The 23,936-nt window shown below is 36.0% G+C and overlaps 1 protein-coding gene across 1 annotated transcript; it reads right to left on the bottom strand.

Annotated features, from left to right (window-relative positions):
• Positions 1-1,416: 1,416 nt before the first annotated feature.
• LOC137398602 (tRNA modification GTPase GTPBP3, mitochondrial-like) lies at positions 1,417-23,774 on the bottom strand. Its single transcript, XM_068084769.1, has 8 exons — positions 23,655-23,774; positions 20,364-20,558; positions 18,498-18,649; positions 11,284-11,403; positions 6,882-7,008; positions 5,911-6,115; positions 3,693-3,861; positions 1,417-2,189 (listed from the first exon to the last, which is right to left on the bottom strand). Exons 2-8 carry the CDS (start codon positions 20,512-20,514, stop codon positions 1,737-1,739), a joined length of 1,377 nt encoding a protein of 458 aa, XP_067940870.1. The 5' UTR covers positions 20,515-20,558; positions 23,655-23,774; the 3' UTR covers positions 1,417-1,736.
• Between the last annotated feature and the right edge of the window lie 162 nt (positions 23,775-23,936).

Here is a 23,936-nt window from a genome sequence, read left to right as displayed (position 1 = left end):
TTAATTTTGTATTTAACCGAAAACGCATGGTCATCCCCGACATGAATATGTGCTCGTTAAATGCAAGAGTTGTCTACTCTTAATGAAAACATAAACATGAGATGATAACTCGCACTTGTACTAATATCATTACAACAAAAATATTTGTTGCTTTTTTGTAAATGTATAAAATATTTATTATTAGTTTTACTTTGCAGAACAGAATTTGTTGTTTAAAAGAAATAAGTGAATCATTGTGAGCATCAAAGATGCATACTCTTGTCATCTTATTGAAAAATGACAGCGATCATGGTCTACAAAACCATGATCGCGAAAAAGGAATAATCTTTTGCTGCAAACCAATAGTACTAAAGTTACTGTATCGACAAAGTAAACAGTTATGTCCAGGTTTTATTTTTGTAAGGCCAATGGGCTGATTTGAGAAAAAGCTTGTAACGGATTAGGCAATTTACCTGTATTTTCCTGTTCGCATAACGTAAAATCCCTATAACGTAGACATTCCTGATTATTAAGATACATTGTTTGAGATGCAGTAAACGGTCCCACAATGGATTATTTACGTTGTGGGAGCGCTTACTGTATCTCAAATTACTCGTATGTCAGAACCCTCGTATCTCGAAATACTCTCTCTTTCTAAATGTCATGTCATGTGAAGAATTGGGTGATCATGGTTCTCCACCACTTCCTATTCTGTGTTTCTTACAACAGTGCTTGCTCTGAGCCCTCTCCTCTCTCCCTCTCTCTCCTTCCCCCCTCTCTCTCCTTCCCCCCTTTCTCTCTCCTTCCCCCCTCTCTCTCTCCTTCCCCCTTCTCTCTCTCCTTCCTCCTCTCTCTCCTTCCCCCCCCCTCTCTCCTTCCCCCCTCTCTCTCTCCTTCCCCTCTCTCTCCTTCCTCCTCTCTCTCTCCTTCCCCCCTCTCTCTCTCCTTCCCCCTCTCTCTCTTCTTCCCCCTCTCTCTCTCCTTCCCCCCTCTCTCTCTCCTTCCCCCTCTCTCTCTCCTTCCCCCACCCCTCTCTCTCTCCTTCCCCCCCTCTCTCTTTCCTTCCCCTCTCTCTCTCCTTCCCCCTCTTTCTCCTTCCCCCTCTCTCTCCTTCCACCCTCTCTCCTTCCCACCTCTCTCCTTCCCCCTCTCTCTCCTTCCCCCTCTCTCTCCTTCCCCCCTCTCTCTCTCCTTCCCCCCTCTATCTCTCTCTCCTTCCCCCCCTCTCTCCCCCCTTCTCTCTTATTAGCTGAACAAGTAGGTCAGCTGCTGTCTGCCCCTGATCAGTTGTCCTTCAATTCTTCCTGTTACCCTCAAGTTCTCTAGACCCTCCTTCCACATTATGTCTCCAAAAAAACTCCAGCTGTATCTTTCTGATTGTTTTTATTAAGTTCCTTTCCCTCTCTGCTCTGCTAAACACTTCCGGTAGTACTCAAGACATCGATGTATTACAATTGCACATCACAATTGCGCAGAAAGGAAAAAGCACACTTGCAAAAGGCAGCTTTTAAAATTTTAAATAGTTCTGCATCACAGTTTTTATTTACTGTTACAATTTCTCTGTGATGTACTTCGTATAATATACCGTAAAAAGACAGAAAAAGCCAAGGTACGAACAGAGTTAAAGGATATGACTGATGGAGGTTCTGAGCATTTGATTTTCAAAGTGTCTGCTAGAATAGAAACAGACATAGCAAAAAAGAAATGAGATTGAAACACATTTGTAAATGGACTCATCACAATTCAAGAAACCTACATTATTTCCCGATACAGAAGTCTTTAAAAACAACATCGAGAATATCCTCTGTAGAGATTTTACCAGATATCTGTCCAATCTCAACGCAAGCTAGCCTTAGGCATTCAGCAGTCACAACGACATCAGTATCGATAGAGTTCAGAGCCGCTCCTATACTATCTAGGCAATTTGAAAGGTGGTCTCTATGACGCGCTTGTGTAAAGCTTGGACTCTCTGTAGAAGGATCAGCGCACAATGACTTGACCAGACCGGTTAGCTGGGATATGAATGCATCAAGTCCTTGCTCTTGGGTGATGGAGGTAAACACTACTGGAACCGATTGTTTTTCTAGAGAGGAAATAGTTATCTGCCCCCTAGTTGTGTCAAAACAAAAAGAGGTTTGTTGATTTATTCTGGGGTTCATATCTACCTTGTTTATTACGATAATGATAGATTTGTCGGACACATCTCTGACCTGCAAGGAATAGAGAATTGCACTCATCTGTACAGATCGCACGATTCACAATTACTCAACATTCATATGCATAGAGTGATCCTTAAAGAGGCATAGAGTGATCCCTAAAGAGGCATAAAGTGATCCCTAAAGAGGCATAGAGTGATCCCTTAAGAAGCATAGAGTGATCCCTAATGAGGCATAGAGTGATTCCTGAAGAGGCGTAGAGTGATCCCTAAAGAGGCATAGAGTGATTCCTGAAGAGGCGTAGAGTGATCCTAAAGAGGCATAGAGTGATTCCTGAAGAGGCATAGAGTGATCCCTAAAGAGGCATAGGGTGATCCCTAAAGAGGCATAAAGTGATCATAAAGCATAGAGTGATCCTAAAGAAGCATAGAGTGATCCCTAAAGAGGCATAGAGTGACCCCTACAGAGGCATAGAGTGATCCCTAAAGAGGCATAGAGTGATCCTACAGAGGCATAGAGTGATCCCTACAAAGGCATAGAGTGATCCTAAAGTGGCATACAGTGATCCCTAAAGAGGCATAGGGTGATCCCTAAAGAGGCATAGAGTGATCCCTACAGAGGCATAGAGTGATCGTAAAGAGGCATACAGTGATACCTAAAGAGGCATAGGGTGATAATGGTGGAAAAATCGTGATCCGTTTCATGCGAGTATAGCTAACACCACCGTGACAGTTTTTTGTCGTGATAACTATCACATATCAAAAACAGGAAATAAACATGAGGTTCTTTGAATCTTGAAAATGCTTGTTGCAAATACAGGGTATGACAGCAGACCTTGTTAGTACAGAAAAAAGTGGGCCAGGGCTGTGGGCTTCAAGTAATAGTTAGAGTGATGGCAACAGGTAGATTCCTGTGGTATTACGAAATACAATATTAATTAGGCAAATTAGAACTAGAGATATTGACAACAGGAGAGCGGTAAAGCAATTACCAAGTAAAAACAACCATTAGCCTCAGATGGCTCTGTATTTGCAAAGTTTTCTTAATTTGTAGCCAGTGAAAGTAATGCCATTTTACTATCACAGTCAGTAGTCTATATACATAAATCTCAAAATCTGTCTTTCCAGATATAGTTATTATAATCTAGGAATGAAAGATCCGCGCCATGCTGGATTTGATCTCGGAACCTTCCGTCTACCAGATGATAAACTAACCAGGTAAGGTATGCGAGGTGCAAGAAAGGGAGGGAAAGAAACTACTCTGAAAAAAGGGAGAGTAAAGGAGAGGGAAGAAGGATTGTATTATGAAGCTGACATTATTTAAATTAAAAGTCAAACTACAAATACAAAGAGATAAAACTGTGAGTATAACTAGAGGGTGAATAGTTCAGTTCGTAACAGTGAATACAGGAAGTGAAGAGCGCAGAGTCAATATATAAGTATAAAGCCACAAGTAAAATGGCCGACATAGCAATAAGGAGGAAACATAGTCAGGTCACGAATAAGTAGTAGATCACGGACAGCAAAACGAGCTCACAGCTGAACAACAAAGACCTACCTCCATGTATTCATCTATGAGTAGGGTGACCTTGCCAGATATTTCCCTCTCAAGGTCATCAGTTGATTCCAGATCCGTTACACTTAGCATAACAACCAGCAGGTCAGCATCTTTTGACCTATTTACCGCTCTTTGAACTCCCTGACTCTCAACTATGTCTGTAGTGTTCCTGCAGCAATACAGTACAGTCGACACTCGCCATACGATAATAACTCATTTTGGTGTTGGCATCGGAAGGAAAAACTTCGTATAGAGGGTACAGAAACCCATCGTGATTATCTAACGCAAAAAACTACTGGCAAAAGAAACATGTATCAAAATTTTATTTGTGTACTGTACATATAAAAAATTAGTAACAAATAGTATATTAACCTTAGTAACTATAGTTACCTACAGTAACTTTAGTGTATTTAGTAGTTATAATTCTTACTTCTTTCTTAAATGTACATATCAATCTTAGGACACATGGCTAGTGTATTAAACTTATACATGTAGTTTTATAGTTAATACGTATAATGAATTAAAGTTTATAGTGAATATAATATTAAACGCTAAAATGCACAATAAATTTTCAGTTTCGCTTACTTTTCACTAATTTTCATTTCACGCAAGCACTATCAAGCATTTATGAAACACAAATAATGCTGAATTGAGAGAGAAAGAGAAAGAGCAAGCATCTCTTTCAGGTGTTGTGGGAGTGATTTTGGCAAATAGGATATTGACATTTTTATTATTCTGACGTATTCAGTGCATCAACCGCCAAATTTGAACATTGAGAGAAATTTTTGTAGATGTCATATGGAGAAAAGAATGCTGTAACAAGGGGGAGAAATAAACATGTCCACATTGTAAACTGAATTCCAATGTGCTGCCCGTTTCCTAATAAAGATCTTATGCTGAAGACCAATTTAATAAATGCTAAGTTATGGAGACGAGAGTTGAATGCTTGCTAACAAAGATAACGCTTGCTAACGTTCTTAAATAATGCTTTCTTTCCATTCCTTATTTCAAGAGAATATAAACAAAAGAATATAAACAATTACCTGTAAAAGAAACTGCCGAGTTGTTCACTATTCCACAAGTAATCAAACCACTTGAGTACAATGGCAAATATATATTTCATTTATTTGAATATATATATTTATAAATATATAAAATGTATAGAGAACTGTAAACTCTAAAAACTGTTCACTACATAAAGTTTCATGTTTCTTACCATTCATCTGAAAAAACTGAAATTAGATTTCAGTATATATATATATATATATATATATATATATAGGAGGAAGTCAGGGAAGGAAGGAAGTCGGAAGGAAGTCAACGGCAGGAAGTCGGCAGGAATACGGCATAGTCGGTATACGGCAGGAAGTCAACTCTCATTGGTAATGGGATTTGTGTCCCTTGCCTAAGCTCTGAGCTGCACTGATGAGGCTTCAATAGCCGAAACAGTACTGTCTGTAGCATGAGTATATATATATATATATATATATATATATATATATATATAAATATATATATATATATAAATATATATATATATATATAAATATATATATATATATAAATATATATATATATTTATATATATATATATATATATTTATATATATATATATATTTATATATATATATTCCGCCACATTAACTATAATTTAATTCACTATTTTTCATCTTCAGAAAAGAGCCTTTCCAACAGTCTTTATAAACCTGATACTAACAGATACTAACAGATACTAACAGATACTAACAGATACTAGCAGATACTGACAGATATTGACATATACTGACAGATACTGACAGATACTGACAGATACTGACAGATACTGACAAATACTAACAGATACTAATTCATAAATCAGCCTGTTATCTAACCTTATAATGAATGACAAAGGTACGTGGCTTGGTTTTCAAATAATCGAGTGCGGTACACGGGGTCTCCCAGTTATGGTATAGATCCGAAAAACTCAACAACTTTGCTTGTCAGTTCTCTGAGAGCTTTTTGTCAGATCGGCAATCGAACAACTCAAACAACCAATCTCATGGTTAACAATTAAAGATGCTAACACCTGGCCACCCTGACACCCTATAATATTCTACTGTTAGGTTAAAATATAGGTAAAAGAGAACGAAAATTTTTCTTTGTGCAATTTCGGAAAAGCCCCTCTACAACGGATTCAAATAAAAAGCACATAAAAACATAGTTAGAACAGACACTAACCTGAGGCCTGCTGTGTCAGCCATTACTATAGGGTAGCCATTGAGGTCAAGGAAAGACTCGATACTGTCTCTCGTTGTACCCTCTATAGGAGAGACTATTGCGACAGGCCTCCGACTCACGTAGTTAATAAGACTACTTTTGCCAACATTTGGCCTTCCTAGAATAGCGATGTGAACTCCGTCTCTTAACCTTTGACCTCGCCGACCTAGTAAAAAAGCAAACCTGGAGTAAAGATTGTCATGTTAATATATGAAGCATCTAAAAATGCTTTTTGGACACTCATGAGAACTAAAAGAAGAGGGTTTCTACCAAATTTCTGCTTTTGTTGACTGTCATGTTTTCAAAGATGATGATGTGGTAACGATCAACAACAACTCGTGTCATGTATACTTTTCATGTTGGTTAAATTTTTCTAAGTCATGTGATGGTATCCATGGTTATTAAAGTCTTAAAATCAAAACTTTAAATTAAATAAATTTGAATAAAATAAATTTTAAATTTAAATAGTAAAATTCATGTTTGAATTTAACGCCAAATGTGAAATGTTAATGAAGGTTATTTCTAGCTGAAGGCTGACTGCTGACTGCAGCTCAAGTCATAGATAAATATTATTAAGTTAAATTTATATTGAGAACTTAATATTAAGGCCTTGACATCTTAGAATAGCCCTAATTTTTACCCTTCACACTTTGAAGGTTAGTGGACTAATCTTTATTTTGAGTACAAAATCGGAATCAGCGTGTCTGATTTACCTAGTAAATACGATAAAAGTTGTTCGTGACAGTTATGGTTTAATATTAAGGCCTTGACATCTTAGAATAGTTCCAATTTTTATCCTTCACGCTTTTGTATAAAAATAAATGGGAAAAAAAGGATTTTAACTTAAATTTTTATCCTTCACACTATTATATAGAATTAAATGGAAAAAAAGGAAAGTGAATTGATAAATTAGTATGGGCAGTAAAACAAACCATCGACGAGGTGCCTCTCGAGCTGGTGGCAGAGTTGATTCAAAGATGTCTTCACCTCTTCTATAACCCCATCTTCAATGTTCTCCTCTTCACTGAAGTCTATGTAAGCCTCTACACTAGCAGTACACTGGTAGAAATAGAAATACCGATGTTTATGTAGACCTCTACACTAGAAGGCCAAACAAGTTTCGTTATAAGGATTCGTCCTTTTTCAAACTACGCATTAAAGATGTGGTTGGGTCTAAAAAGTCGATCAGATGAAATTAAGATCAATAAAAGGCTAAAACATCGGCTACAATTTGATGCCACTTTTGTCTTTGTAGACTAACCCTGTCCATACATGTTACTGTGCATACTGTTCAGACATGTAAAAAGAGTGCATGAGCGATAAATATAAGATCTCTTCTTTAGCCAATCATCAGCACAAAACTTATATATAGGTCAATAAATTTCTGTGAACTCGAATATGCTCGTCATTAGGGATTTTACTCAACTACTAGATCGCGCATCGACATCAGAATTTACTGAATTACTGCATCGACACGTTTTATTGATGAACAACAGAATTGCAGTAATGCTTCCAGTTCCAGCAAAAGTGACTCAGAGTTTTCTGAGCATCAGGTGGTTAAAGTTTGGGTCATACAGCTTATGGTTAAGGCTGACAGGCATCAGCAGCATTATGCTGCAGAGGAAGATAGAAAAATGGAGGTACATATATCTGTAACTTTGATTCTCCTATATACGGTAGAACCTCGGTTCTCGAACATAATCCGTTCCAGAAGTTGGTTCGAAAACTGAGTAGTTCGAGATCCGAAACAATTATTCGAATAAATGTATGTAAATCGTAATCTGTTCCAAGTTGAGAAAACAGCTTGGGCAAAGTATTTTTTAAACATTTTACACCAGAAACTGTACTGTATACTACACACTATAAATAAAAACGAGCAGATTTAGATCATGTTTATTTTTAATAAAATATTTTTATCTATGATGATGAAAACAAAAACAAAAAGTAAAAATTTTGTACGCTTTGCTATTAAAACGTCGAAAACATTAAAGGTTACGATACAATACCAAAAATCACAGAAATTGATAATGAAACAGCAAAAAATGCAACAGATCAGTTACATCAAAAATCGTGTGAAAAAGAAAGTAGAAACAGCGATGGCACGTTTACTTTACATATTTAAAAGAGGATTCTCCTCAAAAACAATTCAGGGTAACTCGACTAGAGGAGTTGTCTCCCTAGCAAATATCGTCGGTAGAGGGACATCGTCCCAGATGGTTCTTTCCTTTTTGTAAAGAATTTATAAATCGTAACTTGCTTCTCCCTTTATTAAAGGTTGACTTGCAATAAAATTCACAATTATACACAAATATTCACACAGTATCAAAAGATTCACCATGTCTTACTCTGCTGTGTTGTAGGTGCCAAATATGTGGAAATGTGATTACAAGCTCTTAAAAGCTCAAAAACAAACAGTTAATCGCAGCCATCACAAAACTGCTGTAGAATAGAATACCTTTTCAAAACGGCTCAAATGTGATGTAGTTGAACATGATGGCTTCTGGTTACACTTTCATGCAATCTCATTGGTCATAATATTTTCACAAATATACTTCACGCATTCAATAAAATTATGTCTATTGTCCTTACGTGTCTATTTCATCATCATTGTAATGCTGTCATTTGAGCACTGATATCTCAAAACATACCATAAAAACTGGTTTAATTTTTTAACATTAGCTCGGAGGAGTATATATCATGCTCTGATAAACATGAGGAGCTTGTTGGTCACCTCTGATGGTCGGAAAATGCTGCAAAAGTTGTTCGCACCATTTGGCAAAAAATATGGGTCACATGATCAGATTATGACTAAATGATTAGACCAGGCTGAAACAACTGTAAAGTAGCGAGCATCTATATTTGATACGTGTTTTCCAGTAGAACCCGAAGTGTTCGTTATTTACTAGTGCAATGAGACGTTTTATATTGAGCCTTTTATTTCACGTGATAACATCACGTGTCAAAACAATAACCCTAATGTTTGAGTACGTCATCGAAATAAAGAGATTTCAAACTACGTCGTTTTTGTGATGACTACAACTAACTGTTCATATATGAGCTTTTAAGAGCTTGTAATCACATTTCCACATGATTTGTACCTACAACACAGCTGAGTAAGACATGGTGAACCTTTTGATACCAAATAACCGTAACGTGAATTTTGTTGCAAGTAAACCTTTCCATAAATAATAAAATAATTATAAGTAAATGTTTCCAAGCTGTTTCCAGAGCTGTTCCAAACGTTTAATTCTAATGCGCATGTTCCGGGTTGGTCGATAACCGAGCTGGTCGATAACCGAGTTTATGTTCGAGATCTGAGACAAACAAATCTCAATTTTTTGGCCGAAACCCGAGTTGGTCGAGAACTGAAGCATTCGAAAACTGAAGTTCCACTGTATATGAACCAAAGGTAATAATTTTAGTACTCATGAATACATTTACTAATTAATAAAATTATAACGTTTTGCTATCACTAATCATCATTTCATAACTTCTTTATCGTTTCTCCTAGCTATAATATTTGCTTAAAATTTTTTTTTGCAGCTTTAGCTAGTAAATTAGATTTATGATTAGAATTTACGTTCACTTCTAACTTGTAGAAACTGAGGAAAATCGATTGATCAATGTTCATCTTTAACTCCCAGAAACAAAGCTTCAACTTGTTGGATTGGCGTACTTATGCTTTTGTTAAATATTTATTCATTTTTAAAATTACACTCGCAATCTCTTTAACTCCCAAATGGAAAGCTTTCAGTAGATAAGCGTTAGAACGACATATCTACAAATGACATATATTTATGACATTTGTTTTATTGCTTACAGGATGATTGCAGGAGCAGTTGCGACTGTCTGGAAACTGCCATAAATGGGAAAGAAAGACACGAATGCGTGCTGCACAAACCATGATGTTTTGTTTGAGTTTGCTGCAGTAGAGTAATTTGCCCTATTATATGAGCGGAAACTATATAAGTGGCTACGACTCAGATGGATATTTTTAATAAAAACTTTATGCCAAGATGAAAATTTTTAGGCTTGTGAAATTTATATAATAAAATAATACTGTTGAAGATAATGCAAAACATAATTTTCAGAGCGTATTAAATATGTCATAGCCTCATTACAACCTGTGCTGAAGCCTTGTCTGATAGGTTAATTTGTGAAATGTAATCAGAGATGTATTGACAGGTATTGCTGTAAGTAGCTGTATTGCATAGCTTGACTCAATTCCAACAGACCAAATATTAGGAACTCAGAAAATGTTATGCTCCACGCTAATAAATGAAAACAGATGACTCCACAAACCGCTAACCAGGTGCAATAATGGCTGCATTATCCCTAATTATTGTAGACTGATTATTGTAGACTGGCAGAATTGTAGTCTGTTTGCACAGGATTTAGAGGAAAGTAATATGACTACGTTTTAATGAACATTTTTTGAGGCATTTGAGACATTTATAATAATGTATCTGTAGCTAAATTTAAAATTTCCATCTTAGCATTCATAAGCAAATACGAAATAAAATATACGCCAATAGGGCCGTGTAGGACTATACCTTTATCACAATATCCGATGTGAATACGAGAGATAGAGACAAACCGTTTTACTATATACATCATTTTGGGAAACTCCGGGCACATCTTTTTTTCTGAGAGTTTTTACCGCAATCAATTTTTGTCGATTATTAATCTTCAATTATCTTGACAAGGATATCGCCTAAAACAATCTCAACTGATAGAAAAAATCAATACTTTCTGTTAAAATCAACTAAAATTTGACGCAATCACATCTTTAATAAACTGACCAATAGGAAACAAGATTGTCATTCAGATATTGAATTGAATTATTCATTGTCATTCACATGTTCTCAATTATCAGTGTTATCAACATGTCTCTAGCTTGCTAACCTAAAAATAAATTAACTAGTAATATAGCAATATACAATTATAATATATATAATATAGTAATTAAAGAATATAGTAATTATGAAACATCCGAACATCAGAGTATCTAGACGGCCAGGGTATCATTATGAATAATAGTAGAACAGAATGATAACAACAATATAATAGAATGATAATAATAATGTAAAAAAATTATATAAATAAGTTTTATCGGCTTTAACAAAATAAAGTCATGCGTTACAGAGTGTTAGTTGTCACATAAAATGCATTACAAACACAATTCTTTAGCATCTGTAGCAGACCTTTCGTACTCTACCGCATTCCATAGAAACCTAGCACAGAATATTCATAGCTTCAATTCCACGACTCAATTCCAAGTTCTATAAGGACAGTTATTATGACCACTATTATCGGAAAACCCTCTCCGATTACCTTGACAATGACCTCTCTCCAGCTTGAGTAAATAGCATTGAGCTCTCCAGCCATTTGCCTGAAGGCTTGCTTACGTTGAGCCTCAGTCTCAGCGTGTATTACATCAGCCAGTCCTTCAACCTGCCACAAACCATGACTGCGATTTCCAGAAAGACACCTGTTGCACCCTGTCAAATACTGGCTGTATATTAAACAGTTGAAAATTGTATAGTTAGTGCTAACTAGTCCAGGAATTGGTTCTATATTTCTCAATAAACGATAAACAGTGTCTACAATTTAGTTGTTTATCAAATCTATGCTAAACCATTGAGTTATGCGAGATTGATGGATTCATTGGGCGATATTAGTCGCTATGTGGGTGAAATACACATACCGTTCTGCAGTACGACACAACCTCATTTTATGCTTGCTCTCACGGTTATTATTAGTATGTTACTAGCACACTCAAATTAGCCAATGGCGGGGTGCCAGACTAATGGCAAGAGGCAGGCAGCTAAGTACATTACCTGTCACTGTTTATAAGCTGATTTTTAATACCTGTGCAACGCAGGGCATTCGGCTAGTGAGATGATAAGATACAACAGCAAATCGAAAAGAAATACGGTATATACTCACGAATAGTTCGCACATTTTAACAAACGATCGGTCCAAATTACCGGTGTGACTACTCCACTGGACATATTGTACTTTTCGGACTATAAACCGCACCCCGATATAAGCCGCATCTGCTATATTTTCCAAAAAAAAACGTTAACGCACATAAATTACATAATTTTTTTATTGTATATTTCAATACATCAGAGTCTTGGCTTTCAAATGAGCTATTGTTTGCCATGGTGAGACAGACATTGGTTGGTGTTTATAGGATTTCCCCAGAGCTCTACCGCAGAAATATTTACTGGCATAGGCTAGGAAATTGTGACGCCACAATTTTCATATGCGGTGTTGTGTGCTCTTACCGCCTATTTTATTGCTTACCGCTTATATTTATCAACTACGATAAGGACGCTAGTGTCAGGCGAAGATAGGACAACTCCAGAGAACCAATGAAGATGACAAAGGAATCAGTGTCATTAGTTAACCATTTACAGATTATTTCTATGATAAATAACTCAGATTCCAAGCACCATACTAAGTTTTCCCGATGATATTATGCACTAGCCCTCTCATTTTATTGTGATATTGAGGGTCGCGACTGAGACTAATTAGTTTCAAGTATTGCGTGATCTCGCGAAAGTGCGATTGACATATAGTCCTAGGGACACGCAACCCAACCGCAGGTCACAATTCAATCGATGTGATTTCATTACCTTTATCAATGACAGTACATTTATTGAAGCATAATTAATTAAGCCAGAACATGTGTTTTATTGGTCGGGCGTTAGCACGATCCCGGGCATTGTTGATTATCTAGAATCCTAGTTTATTATTAGCGCTCTCTGGGTTTAACAGCAACGATTGTCACAGAAAAGCGCAGCCTCAATGGCAGCGAAAGGGATCGACTACCTAAAGCTAAATGATAATTGTGACATCACATTTTGAGAACCTGAACCACGTTTTTCATAGTTCTATTATTCTTTGTGTATTGAATATAGGCTCATTCGAAAGCCAAGACTCTGATGTATTGAAATATATAATAAAAAAATTATGTAATTTATGTGCTTTAATAAAACAATATATAGGCCGCACCATTGTATGGGCTGCGGAACTCAAGACGGCGCTTTTTAACACGGCAGCAACTTTCCGGTTTAGAACGGAACAGTGCCCAATAGCACTGTTTCATATTAACAGACGCTTTTTAACCTAGTGTCTAACGGAACAGTACTGTTAGGCATTGTTTCGCTTTTTCTTTCACAGCTAGAGGTGCACTAACCAGATATTCTGGTTAATGCGCCCTAGCGGTGAAAGAAAAAGCCACAGAATAACCGCACATTTATATAAGCCACATGACTAAAATCATCACAAGAAAGTAGCGGTTAATAGTCCAAAAAGTACGGTAAATGGTAAACTGCAAGACTCTGTTACCAAGCTGCGCCACTCCAAAGACTCAAAAGTATAACAGTACGAGTTTGTCATTCATTATTAAGCTTGTAAAGCTTTTTTTATGCATAAAGATAATATAATTTTTATATAATATATAAATATAATATATTAATATAAGGCATGCTAATATAATATATATAATAGTTTACCAAATATTTCTACCCACTGACCTGATGCTGCTAAAATACCCAATTTGTATCAGGGCGTTAGTCTTATTTTTATTTGCACACAATGCCACCAACGGTGTGCGATGGGAGATCTTGACCTTTAAACTAGTTCATGGCAGCATTTCTATTATCTGTTTTATTATTTCTATTCTCACACTAAATACAGTAAAACTCGGATAACTCGCCCTCAGATATCTCGAACACATGGTTAACTCGAACGGATTTGTTTGGTTCGTTCCCACGCAATGATAAATTGCTTTAGATAACTCGACCATAACTTGGTTAACTCGAACAGTTTTTTTGCCCAACGGCTACCGAGACGGTTGTTATCGCTTTAGAATATCCCTTTATTCCAAGCCATAGAAATAAACAACAACTTTTAGTAGTTCTTAGGCGTCATTATTACCACTATCGGCAAAATTTTTTCGTTAACGACTTCTCTATAGGTTTGCAAAAAAATCAATATTTACCAAACATCCGCTTGGGGATAGCCCTCCGCAAGCAAGAAGCGAGGTAACCTTCAGATAAACTTTAAGAAAAATCGGCAAAACTAGTTTTTGTTAAAATGATCAAAAGAAAAATTTTTTTTTTTCTGAGAGTTTCAACCTCGATCATGTTTTGCCTGTTTTAATCTGAAAACGTCCTGGCAGTCACATCACCTAAAACAAACAAACAAATCTCAAGTAATAAAAGGAAAACATTTATACATTCCAATAAAAATTGTTAAAACATTACATGAGAGGTCCCTTAACTTGCAACAAGCAATCAATGCTTTTGATTTAGTTATAGTTTGTATATGTACTGATAAATACAATAATAAATGCACTTGTGACTGTGTTCTCATAACTGGAACGCTCTAATAACTCGAACACTTTCTTTTGGTTCCTTGAAGGTCGAGTTAGCTGAGTTTCACTGTATTCTCATTGCGTAATGAAATGTCATATCATAAAGTATAGTTTATTGGCCTATCAATTACGTTTTTTATTAAAAGTACCAGATTTCATTCGAGCTACCAGTAGATTGCACTAATTTTAGCCTAACTCAGTTTATAGTGTGACCTATCCATGGGTCCACCGCAGAAACTTACTCTGACTATCATAAACTAGAGGGTGTGACCTAGTTGCCTATGGTGGTCTATGCTGAGTATATGTCAATCAAAAAACAATATAACCTATGCTGCGATTTACAATGGCTATCAGATTTTTAGTTGTAAAAGAAAACACGAGATCAATGTTTGTAACAGCTTGAATAACAGGAATATGGAGACATGTGACCAGCGTCATTCAGAGTGCTTAGAAACCTAAGCTTTTTAAAATATGGTAACAGAAGAGGAGTTGTCTGTCTGTACAAAAAGCATAGACTGGTTAGGAGCAGACAACGCCTACATTTACTGTTTTGGGATTCTGATCTGCAACAAACTCTTTTACTAAAATGGGAGTCGTGTCCATCTGTGCAAGCCACACTTAGATATTGGGAAAACATTGCATCTTACGAGATTCAAACTCAGGATATTCATATTGATAGACCGGCACTCTAAGACTGCATGTTAGCGTGTTGGTCTACCAATCTGAATTTTTCAAGTTTAAATCATTTTACCCTCTGACACTGTGTATTAGAGGTAAAAATGATTTAAACTTGAAAAATTAGTGTTACCTCTAACACTGTGTGTTAGAGGGTTCAACTTTAACACACAGTGTTAGAGTGGGAATATTTATTCGCTGTGTTATCGTGGCAAACCTGACCATCTCTCACAATACCCTAAACCCCCAGGGTATTAGTGTTTCATAGAATCAGTAGACCTATGTATCAACCACTAGTTCTACCAGTAAGAAACAGACAAGTTAAACTATAAGAAACTACTACAAGTCAGTGCAATAATCAGTGAATGATAGCTGGTGATGGTATTTACTAGTTTTTAACATGAATTAATGAAGGTAATATTTTTCTGTGAATTCATTCCTCTTTGCAGCCGACGATGCCAAGCAGTTAACTTCAACCCCCGTTCATACACTCTATGAAAATCCTTCGAGACTAAAAGTTAGAACTACAGATTTAAACCCGGGAGAAACTTATGGAAAAACCTGTCTTTCTGAGGTTTTACGATCTCTTCTGAAAGGGCTGTTCAATTATGGGGTGGTACCTATCACCTTGATACCTTAGAACTAGGGCTGTTCAATTATGGGGTGGTACCTATCACCTTGATACCTTAGAACTAGGGCTGTTCAATTATGGGGTAGTTCCTATCACCTTGATACCTTAGAACTAGGGCTGTTCAATTATGGGGGTGGTACCTATCACCTTGATACCTTAGAACTAGGGCTGTTCAATTATGGGGTAGTTCCTATCACCTTGATACCTTAGAACTAGGGCTGTTCAATTATGGGGTGGTTCCTATCACCTTGATACCTTAGAACTAGGGCTGTTCAATTATGGGGTGGTACCTATCACCTTGATACCTTAGAACTAGGGCTGTTCAATTATGAGGTGGTTCCTATCACCTTGATACCTTAGAACTAGGGCTGTTCAATTATGGGGTGGTTCCTGTCACCTTGATACCTTAGAACTAGGGCTGTTCAATTATGAGGTGGTTCCTATCACCTTGATACCTTAGAACTAGGGCTGTTCAATTATGAGGTGATTCCTATCACCTTGATACCTTAGAACTAGGGCTGTTCAATTATGAGGTGGTTCCTATCACTTTGATACCATAGAGCTAGGGCTGTTCAATTATGAGGTGGTTCCTATCACTTTGATACCTTAGAACTAGGGCTGTTCAATTATGGGGTGGTTCCTATCACCTTGATACCTTAGAACTAGGGCTGTTCAATTATGAGGTGGTTCCTATCACCTTGATACCTTAGAACTAGGGCTGTTCAATTATGGGGTGGTTCCTATCACCTTGATATTTTAGAACTAGGGCTGTTCAATTATGGGGTGGTACCTATCACCTTGATATCTTAGAACTAGGGCTGTTCAATTATGGGGTGGTTCCTATCACCTTGATACCTTAGAACTAGGGCTGTTCAATTATGGGGTGGTTCCTATCACCTTGATACCTTAGAACTAGGGCTGTTCAATTATGGGGTGGTACCTATCACCTTGATACCTTAAAACTAGGGCTGTTCAATTATGGAGTGGTACCTATCACCTTGATATCTTGGAACTAGGGCTGACACCAAAAACTTTTACCAATCGGTTAAAACCTATATTCAGTAAAAGCTATACCTTACAAAATTAAATCATTCTGGAAAACGTTTTTGAAGTAGAAAATTTCTCAAGTAAGATTTAACCATATAACTACCTTAACCCATTCTAAGCCCCACAAACTCGAACGTAATATTTGTATAAATAATTGTTTAAACCGGTAACAAATAAATGTTAGAAATATATTACTGCTTACAGTTTTATTCATTTACATCAATGGAATACAGCCCCCCCCCCCTTCCCCTAAGTCCCCTAAGAATAGGCGACGGTTATCATATGGGCGAGATTTAATGATCGTGCTCTGTTACGATTGTGCTAGCTTGGGTTTTGAACCTAACACAATTCTCGCGGGGAAGTTGCATCGCCTTGTTAGGTTTTAGAAAACACAACTCGCTGTTATCAAGTCATTAGTTCATTCAGTCAGTAGGGCCCGCAATTCACAATAGCAAACTTTGAATTTCTACAATGTAGGGGTAACACCTAACTAAAAAAAATGGATCCATGAAAAATAAAATATTTCAAATTATCTACTTTTACTAATTTTGAAATTGGTAGGTGTCGTATTATATGCTTAAAGTTAAATAAAATTTACTCAAAATCACCCGAAAAACGGCCTTTTTTCCTAGTTTTTGATTAATAATTTGCCACCTCTAATATAAAACGACAAAGTCTTTCATGATTGTCACATTGTTTTACCTGGCCAATAAGATGGGACAGCAGGCAAAGCTGTGGAGTGTAGTTTTTATACTCAAAATCTAAATATAAAACCAAATTTGGGCTATTTTACGATTGCGACTATTAATATCACGAATGCTTGTGAATGGCAACTGACTGATCATAACGGTAACAATATTGGGCAACTATATTCATTTGACAACAAAATGAAACCAACAGATCAGTAAAATAACCACTATTGTTCATAATATTTGTAAATTTACAAGGGGCTTTATTCAGCATATTTGCTTGTTCGGGCGTCATGTTCGGGTTCATCCCAACAGAGCTCAATCGTTAAGACCCGCCCACATGATGCCCATCGCCTATCCTTGTGGGGGTTGTATATCATTGTTTACATATATAAAATAAATAAATAAAATATACATGAAAAGAGAAAAGAATAGACAAAAAAACAAATACAAACTCGAATAGTCTGTTTGTTGACCTTGGGTTGTCAAGACTTAGCCCTAGACTTAACTCGGTCTTCGGGCTAAATGAAGATCACGGGGAGTGGAAGGACGGCGGTCAAAGCAGGTATTGTACTTTTGTGTTGGTGTTGTTTTGCTCAGAATAAATGTTTGAAAGACTCAAGTAGAGGATTTGGCAGCAACAGTACAATCTGGAAAGCTGAGTGTCATCATACAGAAAACACAGAACTTGACTCGCTAGAAACTCAAGTTTTCCTACTCTTTGTATAATAAATGATAAATTAAAAAGCAGTGGGAGAAACCGGAAACGGTTGAGACAGTTCACGGAGACGGTTCACAGAACGGAATCGGTTCACAGCTGAGACAAAATGTACAAAAATAAGCTCGCACAGTAAATTCAAAATAAATGCACCAAGCAAAGTTTAAATATTTACTTTTTAATTTTTTGTTTTGTTATTCTTGCCTTGCTTGTCAAGCAAATGAAATGAACGGGTCAAAAAACAAACGTCATTTCCTGCCTGGAAAAAAAACTAATTCGAAGCGATATTTTCACAAAAAGAAATTTCTTCACCTGGAAATGTTTTTATGTATTCTATTGTCTGTAGATGTTCTACTTAATGACCCTGAACACTGGCAACTAAGTAGAAGAGTTGCCTACCTCTGTCAAGTCTAACTTTCCATTCATGAAAGCTCTCTTGGTAAACTCTCCTGCCGTAGCGTGGCGTGTGGAGGGGAATGAGTTGAGTGATCGTAGAATGGCTGTCACTACAGCTAGTCCACCGTGAACTTGCATCTCGAGGCAGTCCTCACCTATTATAAGTCTAGTATGACTGTACATGTTAGTAAGTAGTAATAGAAATTATATTCCTGGAAGGCATATTGACGTTGTTGATCTCAAGTAAAATTACATTAAAAGCTTTCGCCTATGGATTTTTCGTTGTATGTTGTAAAATTAGGATAAATATTGGGATAAATATTGGACTACGCTTTTCAATCAATCTTCAACATTTCTTAAATGTTTTGGAGCCATTACAGCTTTGTAAAAAAAGAGGAAGCATAATCATGAAAAAAAATATGAAAACAATAAAATATATATATATAAACTTATATATTTATACATATATATAAATATATATATATAAATTTATATATTTTATATATATTTATATATATATAAACTTATATATTTATACATATACATAAATATATATATATATTTATATATTTTATATATATATTTATATACATATATATTTATATATATAAATAAATATATATATATTTATATATATGTATATTTATTTATATATATAAATATATATATAAACATATATATAAAATTAATATATAAAATATATTTATATATAAATATATAAAAAATATATATATATAAAATGAAGTACCATATTTCTATCATAATCCTGCCATTTTATGAAGTACCCAAAAAAAATGTCTCTTTCCGTGTATTACAGCATTCTTCATATTTTGCATATGATTCAAGTATATACGATGTATATTCTGGTTTAAAATATAATTTTACTCGAGGCATTCGTTTACTGCTACATGTCAGTACTTTAAGTATTTATCATTGTTTCTTGACTCAAGACATGCAACAAAATTCACATTACAGCTATTTGGAATCAAAAGATTCACCATGTCTTACTCTGTTGTGTTGTAGGTGCCAAATATGTGGGAATGTGATTACAAGCTCTTAAAATCTAAAAAACGAACAGTTAATCGCGGCCATCACAAAACCGCCGTAGATTAGAACTCTTTGAACCCTGTCCGTTCTTGTCAATGAGTGTCAGTAACTCTGGGCAATCTGTCCTTTATTAAATATATCTAAATTTGCTCATAATACAATAATATTTAGTAAAACACTACCTAGTAAAGAACGTTGGGCAACCCACAGCAAATGTCATCAAACAAAAAAAACAGTACTTCACCATTATTCGGAATAAAACTATAAAAGTTCGTACGATTTTACTAAACTTGTAAAAACATTTACAGTAGCATCATATCCATTTAGCACTTGTTCATCATCATTTCATGACTCAAAATATACAGGAAAATTATAATTAGTATCTTACCATTCTTTATTTGCATCAAAATCATTTATGACCTGCCAACAAATGAGTCGTATCGATTTTTTCACGATTTGGTTCTAATAAAAATTGTTATTAAAGCGATGGAAATAGGTAAAGATATTTGAAAACTGTTACAACTGGAAGTGAAATTACTGATCTAACATCCTGTGCAAAAATTAATTTGATTGGTTTACGCTGCTACTCAGTAACAGCTTTTCTAAACAAGGCATGAGAATGCTGGAAAATAGGCCCTTAGGGATTCTGACACACCCTACGCAAGGCCGGAAAACCAGCCATTAGGGTTCAAAGGGTTAAGCGAACCTAAAGTTGCCTTAAAAAGTTGCCAAAAGTTAAAACCTTACAGAATGTGGCAACATGGTGCATTAAGTATGTATGCGCAACTTGTGTCTAAAGAGGGGAAAACTCCAGTACTAAACCTGTGAAGCTGTTAGGTGATGGAAACCACAAAAGCAGTCCAGAGTCTAGCTTCTCCTGAGACATCGGACAGACCACAGTCCTCAGCAGTGCTTGTCTTGGTGCCGGGGCTCTGGAGAGACGCCCCATCTTTAGCATTATATCCTCACTCATTGCACCCGACACCCGAATGACAGAAACACCACATTTACCTCTGCCTATGACAAAAGTTGGACAAATGACAACAAATGACAGTACATACTTTAGTTCCAAACTCAGTTAAAAACTAGAGACACTTGCAAGTATTGTCAAAACCTGCTGCTGATGTCACCAGTCAAATCATGTAATGGTTCATAGAAATTCTCTTACGTTAGATTTAATTAGCTTACGTAGCTCCTAACTATAAATGTTACAGCTTGAATAGGTAAATTCCATACTTATCAAATTCTCTTAAACGCACTCTTCACCTGGCAGCAAGCTATCTATTTCTCATGTAGCTGAAATCATTACCTCAAGAATGTATCAAATTAAAATTTAGAATTGAAATTCACCCGCAGAATAAGAATCTAGTTTTATAAATCTACCAGTTGGGTATTTAAACAAATGCGCTTATTACACAAATTGTTCAGCGACTGGAGTAAGAAGTAAGAAGAGTAATGAAGCAAAGCATTTCACTCAGATCTAAGTGGACATCATTGGATTTGGCATCTGTTTGTATCAGCATTAGCTCGCATCTGATTGGTTAATTGTTGTATTAATGTTTTATTTTGTAAAAGTTAATGACAATCTAGTTATTATCATGATTTTTTTCAAAACAAATAATGATAATGACCAAAAGAAGCAACCAATACAGTCAGCATGCCTGTTATTAAAATATTGAATTTGGATACACCTCCCTGGAAAGAAACATCAAAATTTTATAGATGTACTGCACTTATTAAACATTAGCAATAAGATAGTATATTAACCTTAGTAATTATAGTTACCTACAGTAACTTTAGTGTATTTAATGGTTATGATCTGCAAGAAAAAGTAACATTCCAATGTGCAGTACAGACTATAGTTGACTATAATTTATACTTGAACTAGTAACTAGCTTTGTTGCAGTGGTAATCATTTTCCTCCTTCTTCCGTAACGTTGTTATCAAACTTAGGACACATGGCTAACAGATTAAAGTTATATATGCAGTTATATAATTACACAAATATAATACGTTAAAGTCCATAGTAAATATTATACTAAATGCTAAAAGACACAATAAACTTTCACTTTTGCTTACTTTTCCCCAATTTTTCTTTCACTCACGCAATATCAAGCATTTATGAAACACCGAATGCTAACTGAGAGGGAGAGCGAGCATCGTATCTCTTGCATGTGTTGTGGGAGGGATTTGGGTGGATAGCGAAGCGGCATCTTTGTTATTCTGATGTAGACAGAACAACGAAATTTGAACATCAAGAGAAATTTTTGTTGGTATCATATGGTAAAAAACTCATATGGTAGGGGCAAATAAAACACTGTTTTCCAGATTGTAAGGCAAAAAAACCATATAATAGAGACATCCTAACCAAGGGGTACACTGTAGTATTATAAAAGAATACAGTAGACTACCCTGCAACATAAACAGGCCCTGGTTGCAAGTTGAGGCTGCAAATGTTAGGCGACTAGTTATGAAAACTTGGGGGTTTGGGGGGACGGTGTAAGCCCCCAACAAGGTTTAGTGCAGCGCGCCAAAGCTCTGGAGCTTTTCATTATCAACCACCCTCAAAGTATGCATAAATGCAATCAATTGTAAGCATCAAAATCCACATAAATATATTGTTTATGGTTCATGGTAAGCAAAACTTTTTCTTTATTCAACGAACGTTATAAAACTCATAACACTACTGATTTCTGCAAGGGACATTGGCAGAACAAGAGCTATTACTTCTTTATTGCAATAGCTCTTGTTCTGTCAATGTGTCCATGGCAGAAATTTTTCACAACTGATTCTGTATCTATTTGAACATCTTCATATGTGTAATATTAGAAAATTATTTAGACGAGCTTGCCCCATAGCGCTTCTCATCGCTGTTTTGATTCGGTTATGGTATGATAAGGAAAATGCAAGTTTGGGGTCTTCTTTACATCTCCACTACAAGCAATAAAGTTCAGTTTCCAAGTCTTAACAAAGTCTCACAAGATCACTCATTTGGCGAGATCACCACGGAGACAATATAAAACACTAGTTGCTAGTAAATTAGTTGTTGGAAATTCCAAGTGAATGAGCTTAGACTGCAATTCTTAGTATTTAGCCACCAAAAATCACTAAAAAGTTGGAGTGGCTCAGCCGCCCAGCCGCTCCGGGAATACAGGCCTGAGTGTAAACAACTTGTTCCAAGAATGTTAACATTATGGGGATCTTACTCTATAAGCACAGTAAAATACATTAAAACTGTCTAATCCATTCCAAGATCTTACAATAATAAGAACGGTTTCTGTACATCCATTTGTCCGAAGCCAGCATTAGAGGTTGGGATAAAACATGGTTTTCAATAAGATTCTTACTAATGGCATTTTGCTTGGAAGACCAATACTCCAACATCTGCATCACTTGACTGGCTTTCGCTGTTTCTCAATAATTGCAAAGCTACTTATTTATGTTTTATCGGCACACCTGACGATGTCTCACGATACACTTGACGATGCCTCTATACTAGCCTTGATTACGTATACTATACTAACAGTATATATAATAGAGATTTAAAATTATATCAGTATATAATATATAAAACTTTGTTGAATTCATATGGTGAAATATGATTCTTATGGTGGAAGGGAGAAATCATCATGTTCCACTTCGTAAGGCGAAAAAATTGTATAACAGGGTAATTGTATACCGAGGGCGCACTGTATATATAATAGAGGCCTTCCTATGCATCTTTTCTCTCCCATACAGCAAGAGAGAAATTTATATTTTTTTAACCAACTACGAGATTCCTGTTATGCAAAATCAATTTGAGGCCTTGCATCGACTTGACACTTTAAGTTACATGTATATGGAATTATTTTTCATAATATGCAGCAAAAATTTCATAAAAAATCCTTAAGTTAAGTGGAATTTACGTAAAAGGAGGCTGACGTTATAGGAGCTTCTACTATATTCTCTTGAATGCTCAGACTTTGACTAATCCATCAATGTGAAGCCCCTTTTTAAACAACAAATAGAATTTTAAAATATGACTTTGTGCCCTAATGATATAGCTATATAAAATAGTCGAGGAAAATTGAATTGTCCAATTATGAAGTCAAGTGACTCTTCAGAATTACCTACCTGATGACACAGCATATATGGTATCTTTGAATGTAGCTGGAGCTTGTGCGTGTATACTCCTTCCTCCATTGGCCAGGCTGGGTACCAGCCTGACCAAACTCTTGCTTAGAACAACTCTCATCTCATCACAAACTAGCGCTGACAAGTGGCTAATCTCGTTCCATCAACTACAGCGTGACAGATTCAATTAGAGGAGTAATAAGCAAAAACAATATTGAGATGAAGTCAGAAAGTATTTTTTACCAAGTCACCCTCGTCTGATCTCGGAGACGGTAGACTCAA

The sequence above is a fragment of the Watersipora subatra genome, chromosome 6 (genome assembly GCF_963576615.1).
Source record: "Watersipora subatra chromosome 6, tzWatSuba1.1, whole genome shotgun sequence".
Classification (NCBI taxonomy): Eukaryota; Metazoa; Bryozoa; class Gymnolaemata; order Cheilostomatida; family Watersiporidae; genus Watersipora; species Watersipora subatra.
Note: the sequence above shows the minus strand (reverse complement) of the source record. Positions and strands in the feature narration are given on the sequence as shown.

What these genes read in the sequence shown, in the direction of transcription:
- LOC137398602 (XM_068084769.1), bottom strand. Translation starts at nt 20,514, where the DNA reads ATGAGTGAGGATATAATGCTAAAGATGGGGCGTCTCTCCAGAGCCCCG. An exon ending in ATCACCTAACAGCTTCACAG is followed by an intron (nt 18,650 to 20,363) that starts GTTTAGTACTGG and finishes GACTTATAATAG; the next exon opens with GTGAGGACTGCCTCGAGATG. An exon ending in TCATAGATGAATACATGGAG is followed by an intron (nt 2,190 to 3,692) that starts GTAGGTCTTTGT and finishes TATTCCTTGCAG; the next exon opens with GTCAGAGATGTGTCCGACAA.